Source organism: Fopius arisanus, unplaced genomic scaffold (assembly GCF_000806365.1).
Source record: "Fopius arisanus strain USDA-PBARC FA_bdor unplaced genomic scaffold, ASM80636v1 scaffold00014, whole genome shotgun sequence".
In the NCBI taxonomy this organism is placed as follows: domain Eukaryota; kingdom Metazoa; phylum Arthropoda; class Insecta; order Hymenoptera; family Braconidae; genus Fopius; species Fopius arisanus.
In genome coordinates this window covers 528,650-545,011 of record NW_011887753.1, presented here as the reverse complement: position 1 = coordinate 545,011, position 16,362 = coordinate 528,650, and the positions used below count along the sequence as shown (strand labels likewise).

General features: G+C 35.8%; 1 protein-coding gene across 3 annotated transcripts in view; it reads right to left on the bottom strand.

The window, feature by feature from the left end:
* Positions 1 to 3,318: 3,318 nt before the first annotated feature.
* shaker (Potassium voltage-gated channel protein Shaker) overlaps positions 3,319 to 16,362 on the bottom strand; it is a 91,586-nt gene continuing 78,542 nt past the window's right edge. For 2 of the 3 annotated variants that reach the window (XM_011299281.1, XM_011299283.1), the window contains exons 5-8: positions 16,144 to 16,273; positions 14,092 to 14,282; positions 13,554 to 13,727; positions 3,319 to 13,470 (exon numbers count right to left, since the gene is read on the bottom strand). In XM_011299281.1, the coding sequence (XP_011297583.1) occupies positions 13,561 to 13,727; positions 14,092 to 14,282; positions 16,144 to 16,273 (488 nt within the window). In that variant the 3' untranslated portion in view covers positions 3,319 to 13,470; positions 13,554 to 13,560. The remainder of the gene's footprint in view (positions 13,471 to 13,553; positions 13,728 to 14,091; positions 14,283 to 16,143; positions 16,274 to 16,362) is intronic. The other variant, XM_011299282.1, reaches the window with a different exon arrangement.

Below are 16,362 nucleotides of genomic sequence, written 5' to 3'. Positions count from 1 at the left end.
AGGAGGTATTCACTGAAATGTGAAAATTCAAAATTTTCGAAAAAGTATCAGGGGAGCATGAAAATCGAGGAGGTATTCACTGAAATTGAAAAATTTTAAATTTTCAGAAAATAAAATTCACTCAGTGAATTGGTCCCTCTGACAGCGGGACTGCTACTGAGGCAGTTACCGAGTCGGCTGACGGGCAGGCCCCCCACCATTGGGTGCGGTCCCCTCTTTCTCTTGGGGTGAGGTGGGGTACAATGCCGGTGGGGTCACTCAAACCCCCATTGGGCGGCTCAGTTCCGAGGGAGTATCTCACCCCAAGAGAAAGTGGGGGCCGCACTCAATGGTGGGGTGTGTACCCGTCAGCCGACTCGGTAACTGCCCCAGTAGCAGTCTCGCTGTCAGAGGGACCAGTTGACAGGGTGAATGTTATTGTCTGCGTTACGAAATTGTTATTGACCCATTGCGTGTGGCGCCCTCCCTCTCTTGGGGTGCAGTACTATGAAGTCGCTGGGGTCACTTCAACCGCCAGAACTGAGCCTCTACTTTAGTCAATCCTCTTTGGCGAGAACTGACCATCCACACGAGTGAAAAAAGCCTGGAAAAAATGTTTCCGTAGTGATTTTCAAGTTTTCGAGTTGGAGAAGTATGTAATGGAAATTTCCAGATGAGAAATCGTTAGAAGCAGTACAAAAAAGAGATTATATGCCAATGATCTGCAACTTAAAAAAACGGCGTATACACAAATATAACATCTTGGTACGGATACCCCTCAGAGCCATCTTGATATATTTCTGAGAGCCAAAACGTAAAACTCACCTGCAATGTCGGTAAGACAGACCAGCCATAACCTTAACTATCTAGACCGAACAGTATTCCAAAATATAAATAAATAAATCACTCCCATAAAAATGGATGGAATAAAGCCATCGAGACTGATATCAACCACCTGCCAAGTAAACGAGAACCTCACCTCCTCGACTCTCGATCCAAGAGCATCGACCTGCCTCCTGAAAATGACAGTGAGTACGACAAATCATTAAACCCCTTTATCCACAAAAATTGCAGTTCTTTATTATCAGAATAAAAAATATGCCGAATCTATCGACGAAATCGTGACAGATTTACACTAAAACTCCTGTACATTCCTTCCAAACACCATTCCGGAGGACTGAATAAGCCATGGCATTCACATTCATCACTCCCTTACAATTAATTAACTAAAATAAACCTATCGCTACGAGAACCTGAATTTTCCGGACATCCGGATTGTACCCGGAACTGAACAATGGAATAACCAAAGCAGAAGAATTATTTTCACAAAGCAGTCTCTGATCTCGACCCATGGGAGTTGGGGTTATGTTAGCACTGGGTACCACCCAAAATAATAAAAATCGATCAATAAAAACTGTGATCAATCCTCATAGATATCACCGTGTTTGAGTCCATGAATTTTCTTAAATCCCGCAAGCCAAGCGTCATTCGGCTCGAATTTGAATCTTGGATAAACAAATTTTTGTGCTGCCGCAATGGCCCACTCCCTGAGCATGGAATTAGCAACATCAAAGTTCTTCTCCTTCTCCTCGAGATACCTGGAGTAGACCCACCCATTGATAACATTGAGCTTATCAATAATAGTACTTTTAGAAAGCACCTGTTTTTCCCATTGTCGCAATTGAATAATACTGGAGAGCCTCTCGGATCCAGAACGTTCCTTCAACCAGGCAAGTGTCCAGTTGGGATTGGATCTCGCCAAATTGACAACCTTGATCTTCTCCTCGATCGGAATCCTGGCATAAGGTCGTTTCCGTTTTCTGCCCCTGGCAAAACGTGTGCGATGAATCTGATGATTCTGAATGGGATCATCGTCATCGGAGACTGAACCCGGCCTCTTGATATCAAAATCATCAGAGTCCTCGAGACTTTTGACATCCCTCACTGTTATCTTCTTCTCACCCTCGTCCTCGTAAGACTCAGTCTCCTCCGTCTCGATAATCTCCAGGGGCTCCTCCTTAATGTAATGTATCTGATTAACCGGATTAACAACGTGATTGACAACGTGATTTCTCACGATGTGATCACGCTCGTGAATATCAACAATTGGTACACGCTCACTCTTATCAATAACCGTCGGCTTAGCAACTGTTCTCGATCTTTCTTTTATTTTTTTCAGACACTCGTACATCTCCTGTCCAATAACTGCCGCTTTTCGCGTTATCACGTCACTGTTAACATCGGTTATGTAATTGTTAGCGCGCAATAGATCGATGCAGTGATTTATAGCGTCCGTAAATTCTTGTTTGTCGCGTTCTATTTCACGTGCGTTAGCATCCATTTTGTCTATTGCCGGGATACTTTTCAGCCGTACTACTAACCGATCTGACACATCAATGGCGCACTCCTGGCTTTTTGCGTCTGTGCCATATGTTTTTAATGTGTTGGTATCGCGATGGCTACGCTGACTCACTGTATTTCATGTGTTACCTCTTTCTGTTGTGTATCGGTTGTGATACGACGCCGGCCGAGATGGTGACATCATTGTTCCCTGGCGAATGCGCGATGGGGAGACACTGCCCGTTTCTCGCAAATTTCTTGCCATTTTTTTATCTTTATTCGCGAAATTGACGCTTTAGATAATTAACGGCCACTTTTAGTCCCTCCAAGGGATTACGTTCCGTTCACGAAAGATTTTTCACATCCGTCGGTAATAGGTCCCCAGAGCCCGAATTTTTCCGGGAATTTTCAGTATCGGGAAAAATTCACTTCCGCTCAGAGAAAAAATCAAACCTGTTTTTTTCTTGCTGATAGAGAGGTGGGAATGTTATTTGATTATTTTTTTTTAGGAAAGTGAACGTGGAGAAAGAGGATTTTGAATGAAAGAAGTTTAATGAGTCTGTGATACATGTCAGAGGCCTTGGTAATAGTAATTTCGATTATCAATTTTTGGTTTTTATTTTGTTCTTCAGATTGAAGACGTCACAGCTTCGAAAGAGAAGACGATTGTCATGGAACTTCCACCGAGTACTCTGAAGACATTGGTGGATGATTTTTCGCGAATTCGGGATCAGCTGTCAAATGTTGCAAAAAAATAATTTGTTCTCAATAAAAAATCCTCTTTTTGTGGAATTATTGTAAACGGTTCAAATGTGGATTCAGGGGATTACACTGTAATTATTTCAGCAATAACAATTTTATTGTACGTAAGTTGCAAAATTAAATAAATAATGACAGTGGTACATGGCGAATTGGACGGAAGGGCCCAAAACACGTTATTATTATTTTTTGTTTTTTTTTATCTTCTCTTTTTGCATAGGTGATAAATTAGGATAAGATTCGTCGAGGTGCGATTGTTATTTTTTCTCTCATTTCACATCCTTCACTTGCTCTTTTTTTGGTTTTTCATCGAGTTTTAAAATTCGTTGCAAACAAATGTTTTTTCTTATCTGAAAAAATTATGAGAAAGAAATGCTCATCATTTTTTTTTGTTTTTTTTTCTTCATCTTGTCGAACGAACCTTGTTTATAAAAAATCTATTGAAGCATGCCCAGTAATACCAGACAAATAGTTTGATACGCTCCTACTTATTAATTTTTTTTTATCTTACAATAATTAACATCGTCACATACAGACTTATGCTCTAACGATATGACTACAGCTCCAAACCAGCAGAGCGTTTTATGAGAATGACAATTTATTCATTTCATATCCTTTATTTTGTTATCTCGTCAGTTTGTTATTTTCTGTTCAGAGTGAAATTGTTCGATTAAAAATTGATATGCCAATTTTATTTATAAAATATTACAAATCGTCGATGCTCTCGCGACAGTTATATTTTTTCACATTAACTTTTTCCAGGTTTTTTACCTTTCATTTTATCGTTTTAATTTATTTATTTTCCCGTGGTGATTGCAGAAGAACGTCTATTTTACGATGATTATTTGTTTAAGCGCATGTCAACTCCTATTTTCACGTATCTCTTGTATATTCCACTTGAAAATTTTTATTAATTGAATTAATACTTTGGTTCTTGCGACACTGAACAGGGGATAAGACTTTCACACGATACAATAGCTGTATTGTTTATTTTTTTTTTTTGTGCAATGTTGACAGTTTTCGAAAATTCATCTCTTGAATTCATCACCAATTCAATCATCAATGATTTTGACACTATTGATCGCGTCGGTACATTTATCTTGTCACATGTATTGTCCTCGTGGTGTGATATTACGATTTGCGATGCCCCATGTTAAATTGACCCTGAATGAATATTCAATTTTTTAGGAATTGTTTATTTATGGATAAAAACATTGCAACCTGTACGAGCCACTTATTCAGATTCTCATTTTCATCTGTAAGTACAAACGTATGGAAAAATTTGACGATAAAAAAAGAGGAGTAATTGAGACAATAAATCAACAAGGAAAATAAGAACAATAGCTTTCGTTAAATTCGCATAGTATATCGTGTATTCGCACAATATAAATATCTTCATTTCGTGTTTTACAATAAAAATGTTTTTCCCTAGAATTATATAAATTCTTTTCATGACGCTGTTACGTCACTGGGTGGTCGCTCGGTCAGTCAAATTTGACAGTTTACGATTACTTTGTTTAAATTAATATAAATTTATTTCTTCTCCGATAATAGTCGTTGACAAGCGTAACGGCGATTTATTCTCATAATAAAATCAGTTTCAATATTCCTTTCTTATTTTTTGTTACGAATTAAATTTTTGGCGCAAACTCGGCGCAGATTGCCAGCTTCGATTGTACGAAGGCATTATATTTTTGTAAATATTTATTGATTTTTTTTGGGGGGGGTACGATTATTGATTTTATTGACCGATCAATTAATTCTTCTTTTTTACGATTATCAGCTTAGACAGGTGGAGCATTTTTTTTTTTTCGGGGGGGAGGGCAAAGATTTTTCTATGTTCTCATTTTAATGCGAGGGAGATTTGCCACAAACAAGGAATGTCGTCAATACATTATATCAACATTTAATAAAATATCTGAAACATTAACAAATAGACTATATGGTTTACCATTATGACTGACCCTTAAGGTATCTTGCTAATTAGTAATTAATAAGTAGTAATGATTTCTTTTCATTTAAACTGATATCTGAATTAGTCATAGAGAGTAATGTTTTTTGTTTTTCCGAATTATTATTATTTCTTTTCATTTTACGGGTGTTTAGTTAAATGATAATGCATGCTCACTATGTATGCAATGTTTTTCTCATCTCATTAAGTAACATTTAGTCAATTTTTTACGTTTAATTTTTCATCATTAGGAGTATTTATTGGTGTTGGTATTATTGGAAATGCTCGATTACTGCTTAATTATATTCATCTTAAAGCAGAATCTCTCGATCACTCGTACAACTCTCGCTCTCACACTCACTTTATCTCTCTCATTGATTACTTTCAACGTCAAACGGGCTCCCATTTACTACAATAATAATTTTTACTTTAAATTCTTGGTTTGCCTTCTTTATTCATTCTATATACATTAACTCTAACACGCGGGTATGTCCCAACAGCGCCATTTATTGTTTATTTAAATCTATTTACAGCGACACTGCGCCTTCGATAAAAAGTAAAAACAAATGATAATTAAAGCGGAATGAAGTTTCTAGGTAATTGGATAATTAGGTAGTCGAAATAATTGGTTGAAAATAATAGCTCGTCCCATATTTCTTTCTTCTCGCATCATTCGAGGATGGGTCATACGATTATTGCAATCTTAGATACTAACTACGTTCCAAAGTACTTTTTTTTTACCATTCCTTTACGATATTTACGTCTATATTGATTCCATATTTTTTTAAATATGTGGATTTGTTTTTTAATACTGACAGGACATGCCCACGCACGAGGTACTCATGAATGGGAAAACAAGTACCTTATGAATTTATATATGTTTTTTTTTTTAATGTAGATTATGTGTATCACCTGAATGGGCGTACATTTAATATACAGTAACTTCTATTTCTGCATCTGAAAATATGCATAAATTTCTGTAATTTTGGTTGTTACGTTGCGTGTTTCACCGTTCCATCATTTTTCCTCGACGTTTTCAAAACATAACGTAATGCTAGACAATTGGGTAAATGAATAATAAAGAATAATATTGTTGCCCTGAGTGCCTTGGTACCCGGTTCAATTGCGTATTTATCATTTTCAATAATTTATTAGAGCATTTGAAAAAATAGGAAAAGTAAGACAAGTGGGTTTTATCAATCAGCAGTGAACCCAAATTTTTAACATACTTATCACATAATCGTCCATGTTTTCTTCATTATTTTATGGTTTTTTGTAATTTTTTTATTAAGGGAGCCCGGGCTGGCCTCACGACGAGCCATCGTCCTATTGGCATTCGCTTCCATTAAAATAATTCTCATCCAATCCCTCTCCTTTATCATCGCGAATAGAAAATATGTCTATGCATTGAAAATGAAAGTGCAAATTCTCGTGGTACTGATAAGACGTTTTTTTTTTTTTTATTGAATTGTTAACTATTTCTTATGAAAGGAAGCGAAGACCTTGGGCATGACTGCGGAATTATAAACAAGGGAGAACAGTGACTTGCTTATGGAATCGACAGACAAGTCGATGGAAGACCCAAGTGAGACTAATTAAGGTTAAATTGCAATGACTCCCTGCAAGGCACTGAATACCCAAATTTATTCCGCAAACGATGCATAAAATTGATTTATCTCATCTTCCATTAATTTTATTCAATTTTCTCATCGTGGCTCGGTCGTGGGAATTACAATTATCAATATTCATTATCATAAAATTTTACTTAAAAATTCACGGAATATTAAAATTCAATCGGCCGACGTTTTTTTGGTTATTTTTTAAAATCTTTACTTTGCGCTTTTTAATAGATTTTTCGTGATGAAATCCTTCGTAATTCGGTAACTTCGTTCTGGTGCCATTAATTTCATGAATATTTCCATCATCCTACCGTTTAAAATAGTTTATAATAATAACCAGGTATTTACAAAGCATTCATTGCTGCCAGAGATGAAAATTCAGTTTTTTTTTTTAGCTTGATGTTCTTAAAAAATTAGCCTTTTTACATATAGATTATTATTATTTCGTCGGGCGAAAAAATAGAGCTATGTATTAATTATCGTATCCCATTTACTATAATGATGAGCGTGATGCTTAATGTAATTTTTTTATTCATTTCATTTTTATTTTAATTATTCAATGGTTGTGTTATTTTTTTTTTTCATCATCATTTGGTTTAAAATAATGTATACGGGCCAGGTGGCGCTTAGCATAACTCGGGGCAACTCGGCAGGATGTTTATCTGAGCTAGTACCGTTATGTAAGTTACATAGTAGATCTGGAGTATTCTCTTGCGTTTTTTTTTTTCATTTTTCTTTCAATTCAATAATTTTCTTCTAAAATGCGTACAAACGGAGATGCGGAATAATTTTAACATATTGAAGAAATTACGGAGCTGATATTCATTTTGTTAAAATTCTCTTTATTTACGTTATTTTATCATTAAAATTTTTTACCTCGTTCTCATTCTCTTCACTACGAAGATTTTCATTATTTATTGATTCGTTTAGTTTTAAAATACTTTTTCATCTAATACCGTTACCTAAAACGCGACGTTTTGTTTCAATTATTTTCCACATTTTTGCCATATTTGTTTATCGGAAAAATTTCGAGAGTGAATTTTATGCAAAGCCAATAATAATTGATAATGTTTTTTGCTTTTTTTTCTTCGTTTATTTGTTTTTTTTTTTATTCATTTAGTTTGAAGCTTCACACAGCCAAAAAATGAAAAGCACTTAAAACAGTGCTCAACACTATATAAATAAGTTTTTGGTTTTTTTTTTATTTTCATCGATGAATTAATTAATAATTAATGAAACGAATTCCGATTGGCTAAAGTAGCGCGAGAGTCCACACCACGTGCAGCCCTTATACAAATTTTTTATTTTCTCATGCTATTTTCTTTTTCCATGATTTTTGGTTTTCTATGCCTACAGAGTAGCTTAATCGTAGTCAAACTCATCCATGTACATAGTAACAATAGTATTTTCTCCCATTTACTCTGGTAATGAATGATTTTCATTTGTCATTATTAATTAATAATTAATTTTCCTCGTCATTTAGTGTGAGCGGATATTTAACGTTCATCTTCACCGTTCGACGTCGTTTTATACTATATACATATTTATATGTACATTACCATCATACAGATATATATATAGTATATCTATATGTTCTATATATTTTTTAGATTTACTTATCATTTATAAGTAATACTTATCGTTCAATGTGGCTCAAATTATTGAAAACTTCAATAATAACAAATGTTAATTTTTTTTTTTCAATGGTTACATTAAATTCAATATTTTTTGGTTTTTTAGTTCTGAAACGGCTTTTTTTTTATTCGTTTAATATCTAAATATATCACTTGAAAGCGGTCAGCTCGATCCACGAGCGGTCGCACACGTTGTCTCACACCTCTCGTGTCTCGTCAGGTGCCATTCGAACATTCCCTATTGCAAATTCACACCAATTCGATCAAATACTATTAATTCATTCTTCATATTTGTGTATCACTATATGGAATAGTTTACAAAAATTTTGTGATATTTCCGCTAGAAGCTTGATATGCTTGTTCATCACAAGAAATGAAGTTCCACTCGTCAAAAAAATTGATGAATTTCCGGTAAAATCATAATAAATTTTGTAAATAATCTACCATCACCCCTTTTTCAGTGAAAACAATTCATTGTTAATTTATCTTTTAAATTCAACACGTCATTCAAATAGAATTCAACGCGTGAAAAGTTGACGTGAATAAAATGAATATTTCAAGGCGAAAAACTGGAAAATCCATTCAAATTTTTTGAACCCAGTGTAAATCGAATTTCTTTCCTTGTTAACTCTAAATTGAATAAAGGAAGAAGCTCTGTTGCCAATAAGGGATGTGCAACGGCACCGGCACTAGTGTTTTTTTCTTGTTTTCAATGAATTTTTCATAATTTCTCGTTAGCCTCTACGCCAGCCTGATTAAACTCTACTCTTCGGTGTATTCTCTCGTTTATGCTATCAGCGACTTTAATTTATTACTCCTGTTTAATTAACCCCTCGTTACTGAATTTTTTCAACAGATCCAGAAGCCTAAATGTCATTTACCCTCGATACAGCTAATAATTTTTTTCGCCGGATGACAGTGCCATGAGTTTATTCCACCGAGCTTTGCACCAACTGAATATTATTGAAAATCGAATCGCCTGAATGATATTTTCATCTAAATTTATTGATAACCGAGATCACCTGGTTCAGTAATAAAATCATTCGCCCGAAAAAATCCCACATTGACGCATTTAACTCTTCGATTGGTAATTAATCGATCTCCATGTGTCATATCAAAGTGTGTGTTGATAATAAATCAGTGAATAAATTGCGTGGAGTTGATAAAAATTGCGTGATGTCTAACAGTCGAGCGAATAAATTATGGAAGTCCAATGGATTCGCGGGCACTTTCTCGTCGATAAATTAAACACATTTTGGCGTTTCTTTCATATCCAATTACCACTGATTAATTTCACTCGTCGATAAATAATAAAATGAGAACAATCCCGGGGATTATTTTCACGGAGTGTCAATGAACCGTATAAATGCGGGATGATTAATAAAAAAATGAAACAGCGGGGGGTGAAAATCAAGAGAATTTCCCTATTGTCATGCCTCCCGTATTTAGATAAACGTTATTCTCGTCTCTCGCCTCAATCGACACAGAATTTTTTTTTTAATTCGCTGTAATTACACGGCTATTTAATTACTCGACTATTCTTCACTTGTTGGGTAATCTAGTACCACACTGTCTATCAGAGTAGTCTGGTATGTATCGATTTTACCATATTTTTCACCTTGTTAGTTGGTAATAGTTAATATTAATAAGTTTTGCAGTAGTATAATAGTATATTAGCAGTAGTAAATTTTATCATTTTATAGAATACTTGTTTTTCATCAATTTTTTCATCATTAAATAAGCTAGACTGTTTTCTTGACGCATCGTACTTTCCACTAAATCAGCAAGGCGAGAAATTCAAATATTTGTCATCATTGTATTAAAAGCATAACGTAAATCGTGTAATTATTGTTTTCTTTTCATCTCTAGAGTCATTATTTATTTAATTTTTTATATCTCTCTCTTCGCTATTAAAATTGGATGTTTTTTTTTTTTTTGATAAAATTTACTCCTATGCTTAGGCGATGAGAAATGACCATTTGAGAGTGAAAAAAATTCATAGGGAATTCAATTGTCTCGATTAATTTATCTGCACCTCTGTAATTTTTTTATTCACTATTACGGTTCATATGTGGTGGTGATTTGTGTCTCGTGTGTGTGACGCTCTTGTACCATCTGATACCTGTCCACCGAAAAATAGAATAATTTTGGCTTGAATGATTTTTAATCTTAAATTTTTAATCTCCAGTCCCGTTCGTCTCTATCTACTCGAACCATTCGCCAACCTATCATAATTATCGATTGAAACGTAATTTATCAACAACAATAAATAAAAAACAAATAGCCAAAAAATTTCGCATTCTAATGATATTAACCGTAATGATATAATGACAACTTCGAGTCGTAATGATCATGTATTCTCATTCTTAATAATAATTTATTCCCAAAAATTGTTTCTATTATACTAGCCTATCCATTACGGCTATTAATGCAAATTTACACCTAGGGCTCGTTTCAACATATATCCTAGGAATTCGATCGAGACATTTTTGCCAGACTTTTTCATCGATAAAATGGTTTTTATTTAATTAGCTCGCGGCTGAGCGGGTGTTTATCATCGGTTAAAATATTGGGGGTAGATCGAAATATTGGAACGGCCAGAGGTCTCTAAAATAATTATCGAGTGGTCGTTACTCTCATCAATTAACATAATTACGCTAATTCCGAGGAAAATTTAAGCTAGTGCACTTTCACCCTGTTTTATAAAATAATTTTAGAGCTTGTTATCGTCAAAATTTGCCCGTCGCAGGGGGGGACAAATACGAATACTTAAAGAAATGTTTTAATTGCGAGAATAACTCAATCATTTTTACAATGAACACGTGTACGAAATTTTAGACCTCTCAACCAGTGTGACGGTATATGGATGGATAAATTTTTATCATCTTTCAGTGGTGATTATCCCGTTAAATCCGGGCCTCAAGAATCATCTCAACCACTTGTTTTAAATATCAATTAAATAACTATGAGAAGTAGGATAGGCAGTCACCAGACTCGCTGGAAGAAAAAAAAAGCATACTGTACAATACGTTTGTTTACACAGACGGTGAAATATTATTTTACGGCTAAGTAGAGTAATTACAGTTGTTCTCATCTTTGAAAAGTAGACGCTAGCTGGTACAATATGGAATCGGCAGGAAGGATTGGCTACGCTTCGCGTTTCAATTCCAAACTCTCATTTCAACCCTTTTTCATTGCCAAAATAATGAGTTTATTTATGAAAAATTGTGGGGAGGTTTGACTCTAGATTGGTCGCCATGAGAATGACACGTCGCAGTGCATCGATTGTCGGACAAAAAATTAAAACCAGAGAAGATTTTATCGCGGCAGAGTAACGAATTGTTCGTGAAATTTTGAGTAGTTAGGGAAAAAGGTAAGGGGTAGAAAAAAATATCAGATGTTAGAGGTGTGATTAGAACGACAGGGAAGACGATCGTTTTGTCCCATCGTGTCCTGAGATACTGAAATTCCCCTGACACGACCCAATAGAATTTATCGTTTCAAAAATAATAGTGGATGCCATCCTTGTGGACGCACTCGAATTTCAGATAGACTTGAAAAACTGAAACTGGAACACCGGGACATACGGGATGGAGGATGGAACAGTCGTGCCCACGACATTTTCCACTTTGTTTAAAAAATTATTCGTGCAACCTGTTTCTCTATCTCACGTGAGTATCGCTTCTAGCCGAAAATTTTTCCCCCATTTTTTTTTTAAATCTAGCGCTTCCTGCTCTGAACCAATCGTCACGTAATCAGATAACTCGAAGACATTTTTTAAACCCTCTACCCCTGGTGCAACGTACGGCGACACCCGCGGGAATGAGTTCGGGTGCTCTCGATGAAAAATAATAAATAATGAGTGACAAGATCTCGTCACGCGGTTCTTTCGGTAATTGTTCATGGTTTTGTGATTTCACGGATGAAAAAATTTCTTTAGGACATTGAATATCTCTGAGTGTTGGATTTTCAGATTAATTATTTTCATGCGTGTTTATTACATGCTATTTCCATTGCTTAATAAATCCTTACATGTATTTCCACGGTACCATCCTCGAGCCGCGGCCCCACTGTCCATGGTTGTGCGCGCATGTACCCGACGTTACCCGATTATTATTCTCTTTGAATTGAATAAAACATACATACACGCACATCCAACAAATTATATATAGATAATATATATATGAATATACCCTTGTTCACGTATATTTATATATATGCAGGACTTAATGCGACATTTAAGACGCGCCGAAGCGTCGATTAATTCTCGTAAAAACGACCGTTAAAAAAATTTGTCTTTATTTAATTTAAATTTTCTTTAGTATCCTTATAATTTTATATATTTCTTTTTCACCATTGCAAGGCGCCGCCCATCCTCGCGTCTGTAGTCTTTATTTTTTATTTTGTTTAATATCGTTTTCGTAAAACATCTTTTTTTTTCGTCCTTACATAATCGTTTTGTTGTTATCTCCATTAATTATTAATTACAATAATGAGTATTATCTTGTATGATCCTCGCGGCCCGCCGGGGCTCCCACCTGCCCCTCTCCCCTCCTTCCAATTCTCTTATTGACCTTATTATTAAGTAATTTCCCTAGATTTTCCCCTTTACTCATCCGTGGTTTATCCATTTTGTTATTCTCCTGGCACTTCCCTCAGTCCTCAACTCTTTAATTCGTCGATGGGATATTTTGTTAAATTTTCATTACGGCGCTAACGGAGATTAGATATTTTGAACACTGGAGTCGGTGGTGGTGGGGCGAGAAAACAGCAATTGTCTTGCTTGTTTGCACACTGTATAACAATGTGTCATCCACACGCATTCCTCAATTTATTATTTTCCTTAGTTCCCTACGTTGGATTGATTGCATTTTTGGTACCAAAAGTTGATAATTTCTCGGTCCCTCAATGTCTCTCGGTTATTGCACAATGCAAAACACCATCGAGCTGCATTCGAAGGCTGAAGATTGTACCACGACGTTTCAGTAACACGAACTGGCAATGTGTGTGTATTTCATATTGTGTTTTTTTTTATGTTGGACGTGTGGTTCTGGTTGTTATATTTTTTTTTCGTCGTAGTCACTGTCGCAGGTGCCATTGGGAGGACCTTATATCAGGTACCGGAGGGAGCTGATGCTCTTCATTATGTGTTTCTTCAATGGCCGCCACGCTGCCACCGTCTCCTTCACTATTTCGAGTAAAAACCAATTAAATGCACGTTGAGATAACCAAAAGTCCTTAAAACGAAACTATTGGCTTGAAATATATTACCTAGTAGTCAGACGTCAGTCTCAATGCTTGCAATGTTGTTATTGTAACGGGGATTATTGCAGTTTGGCTTTTTAGCAACATCCTGCTGGGTTAACAAAATACCATCCTCAAGCTCAATTATTGACGACGACTCCGACATCGAGCTCTTTTTGTGTTGACCTATGCGAAACAATTCTGCTTCCATGATATTATCCAATAAGTCGACAGAGCCATTAACGTATTTCAACATTGTTCAGTGTCTTACTGGTCAATTGCCTTGAGGAAAGAGGGTAGGGTAAACACGGTGGGAACAATTTGTGGGATTTGCGGGTGACAAATCAAACGTCTTGAGGCTTCCTAAGGGGATTTTCAACGGCTCATTGGACCTTGACCATGTGACACTTCTTTTACCCTCGAATTACTTCAACACGTGGAAAATTCATTAATGCTATAACATTATTACATTCTTCAGTTGTGCGTAATTCAACGGTGGGCCGAATATTTTTACACTTATCTCAATTCCAAGAATTTATCTGGATGGATAATTATTGATAATTACCTATTGTGCCAGGGAGATACGGACAGCTGGTCACATGATTGAAGTTCTGCGACTGCATCTCTTCCTGGTCAGTCTCACGGTGATAGAAGTAATTGAAATTTGAGACGATAACTGGAACTGGCAGGGCAATCGTCAGGACACCAGCAATTGCACAGAGTGAACCGACGATCTTCCCCCAGACACCGACGGGCCTTTAACCGATTCAAGAAAAAAGGAAAAGGGAGAAAAAAAAATGTCACCGATTAGAATAGACATGGCAAGATCCGGTCTCTCTTACTTCATTTAAAATGCAACAATTTTTTTTATAACAACGAGCTATGTGCGAGGTGTGGTGTCTATTTGGTGTGCCGTGTCGAGTGTGGCTTTACTTGCGAGAGGCTCATCTACTCAATTATTCTCTTCACAATGAACATAATTCACGATTCGGCCGATCATCAAACGGTTCTACTTGCGAGGTAACAATCATTTTCAAAGCTTTCGCTCTTTTATTTTTCAATTTCACTAGCTCACGACTAATCGTACAATTGATAATTAAAACAAATGCATTATCCTCTGATTCTTCTCATCGTAATTACACAGGGAAATAATTGAAGAAAATAATTTAAAAAAAATTCAACTACTGGGGGCAATTCATTTGAATCGTGATGAAGGAGATAAAAATTTAGGGGATGAATTTTCAATGGGGACGTGGCTGAAATTACGGGTGATTAATTTTTTTTTTCTTATTATCTCGGTGGTTGTTTTTGAAATGTCTGAAGATCGCGGAGATCAGCTCAGAGCCAGTAATACGAAAGAGCGAATCATAATTCAGCATCATGCCTCTCATTCCCTCGACATTGTTCGCGCATTGCAAGTTGGGCTTGAGGTGGCATGCATTAGAATTTGGGGGTTGGCAAATGGTGTGAAAAAACCTTGACACTTCGGAAAAAATTCTTTGTTGGGATGCGAGAGAGCTCGAGTGGACGATCGTGACTCTCCCTTAATCCGGATAAAATTGTTAACAATCCAATTAAGAAGTACACGGTTGCCTTCAAATTTTTTTCAACGATAATCCCACCCCACATTTTTTTTCATCGTTATTACAATATGTTCATTAAGTTTGGGCTCATTCAAATTTAGTGCTCGTAACAATGACGTCGGACGTACTCCATTAAACTTTAAAATCACGGGTTACAAACTTAAATGAAAGTAAAGAATTGAGAAAAAAAAAATTAACAATGAAATTACTTCTGATTCACGGAAACGAAACGTAAAGTAACGTAAATAATAAAATCCGGAGAGTCTGGATCAATGGCGCATATATTGTCCACTTGCAGGCACTAAATTGTGCCGAGTCTCACGAGGCACATTTGATAAACAACCAAAATAACCGAATTTTCTACGTATTACAATGAAATTTAATCCATGGAAATGTAACAAAGAATTTTCCCCCGACTTGAATTTCCCTCAGAATTGAGTACAATTATTAAATACTAATTCACGTTAAAATTTGTGCTAACGTACAGTGCATTCCGGTGCGTATCAAATGCCTTCAACTGACAAATTGTGTATAAAATGCTTCAAATAAATCCTCTATCTAAGCAAAAAAATGTACTAATGCTCTTCGCTGAGAAAATAAACAAGACTCAAATATTCAGTAATCACTCTCTAGTATATGGCACCGTGTATCAGAAATGTAACCAAAAGTCGTAAAAACAGTCGTGAATCACTTTCCATCTCACAAGAATTGAAAATAAAATAAACTCAAACAATAAGTATAAACAGAATTAACCCAACGAACTAAAATAACCAGAATCAACGAAATAAATGAAATCAAATGAATAAATAAACGTTCGGGGGTAAATGCGGATAAATGGCAATCAGTTACTTGATCAACAAACCACTCAGTGAAACTTCCAAAGTAAATCAACTCTTTGAAACTCCAAATGAAACTTTAAACGACAAAAATCAATACAAATGAAAAAACTTAAGTTTCAAAAATAAAATATAAAACAAAAAAGGAGCATACTGTGGCAATAAACTAAAATGTTAATGAAAGTGAGTACATCATACGTCATGTCACCATAGCCCACGGTAGTCATCGTGACAACGGCCCACCAGAACGCGTCCGGAATGGACTTGAAGAACGAATTCTCGGAGCCGGCCTCCGCGAAGTATACTGCCGAGGAGAATAGCACCACACCTGCAATACAACGAAAAAAAAACGCGTTTCAGATGTAATATTAACAATGATGTACCTCATGTCGCCGTAGCCAACGGTTGTCATTGTGA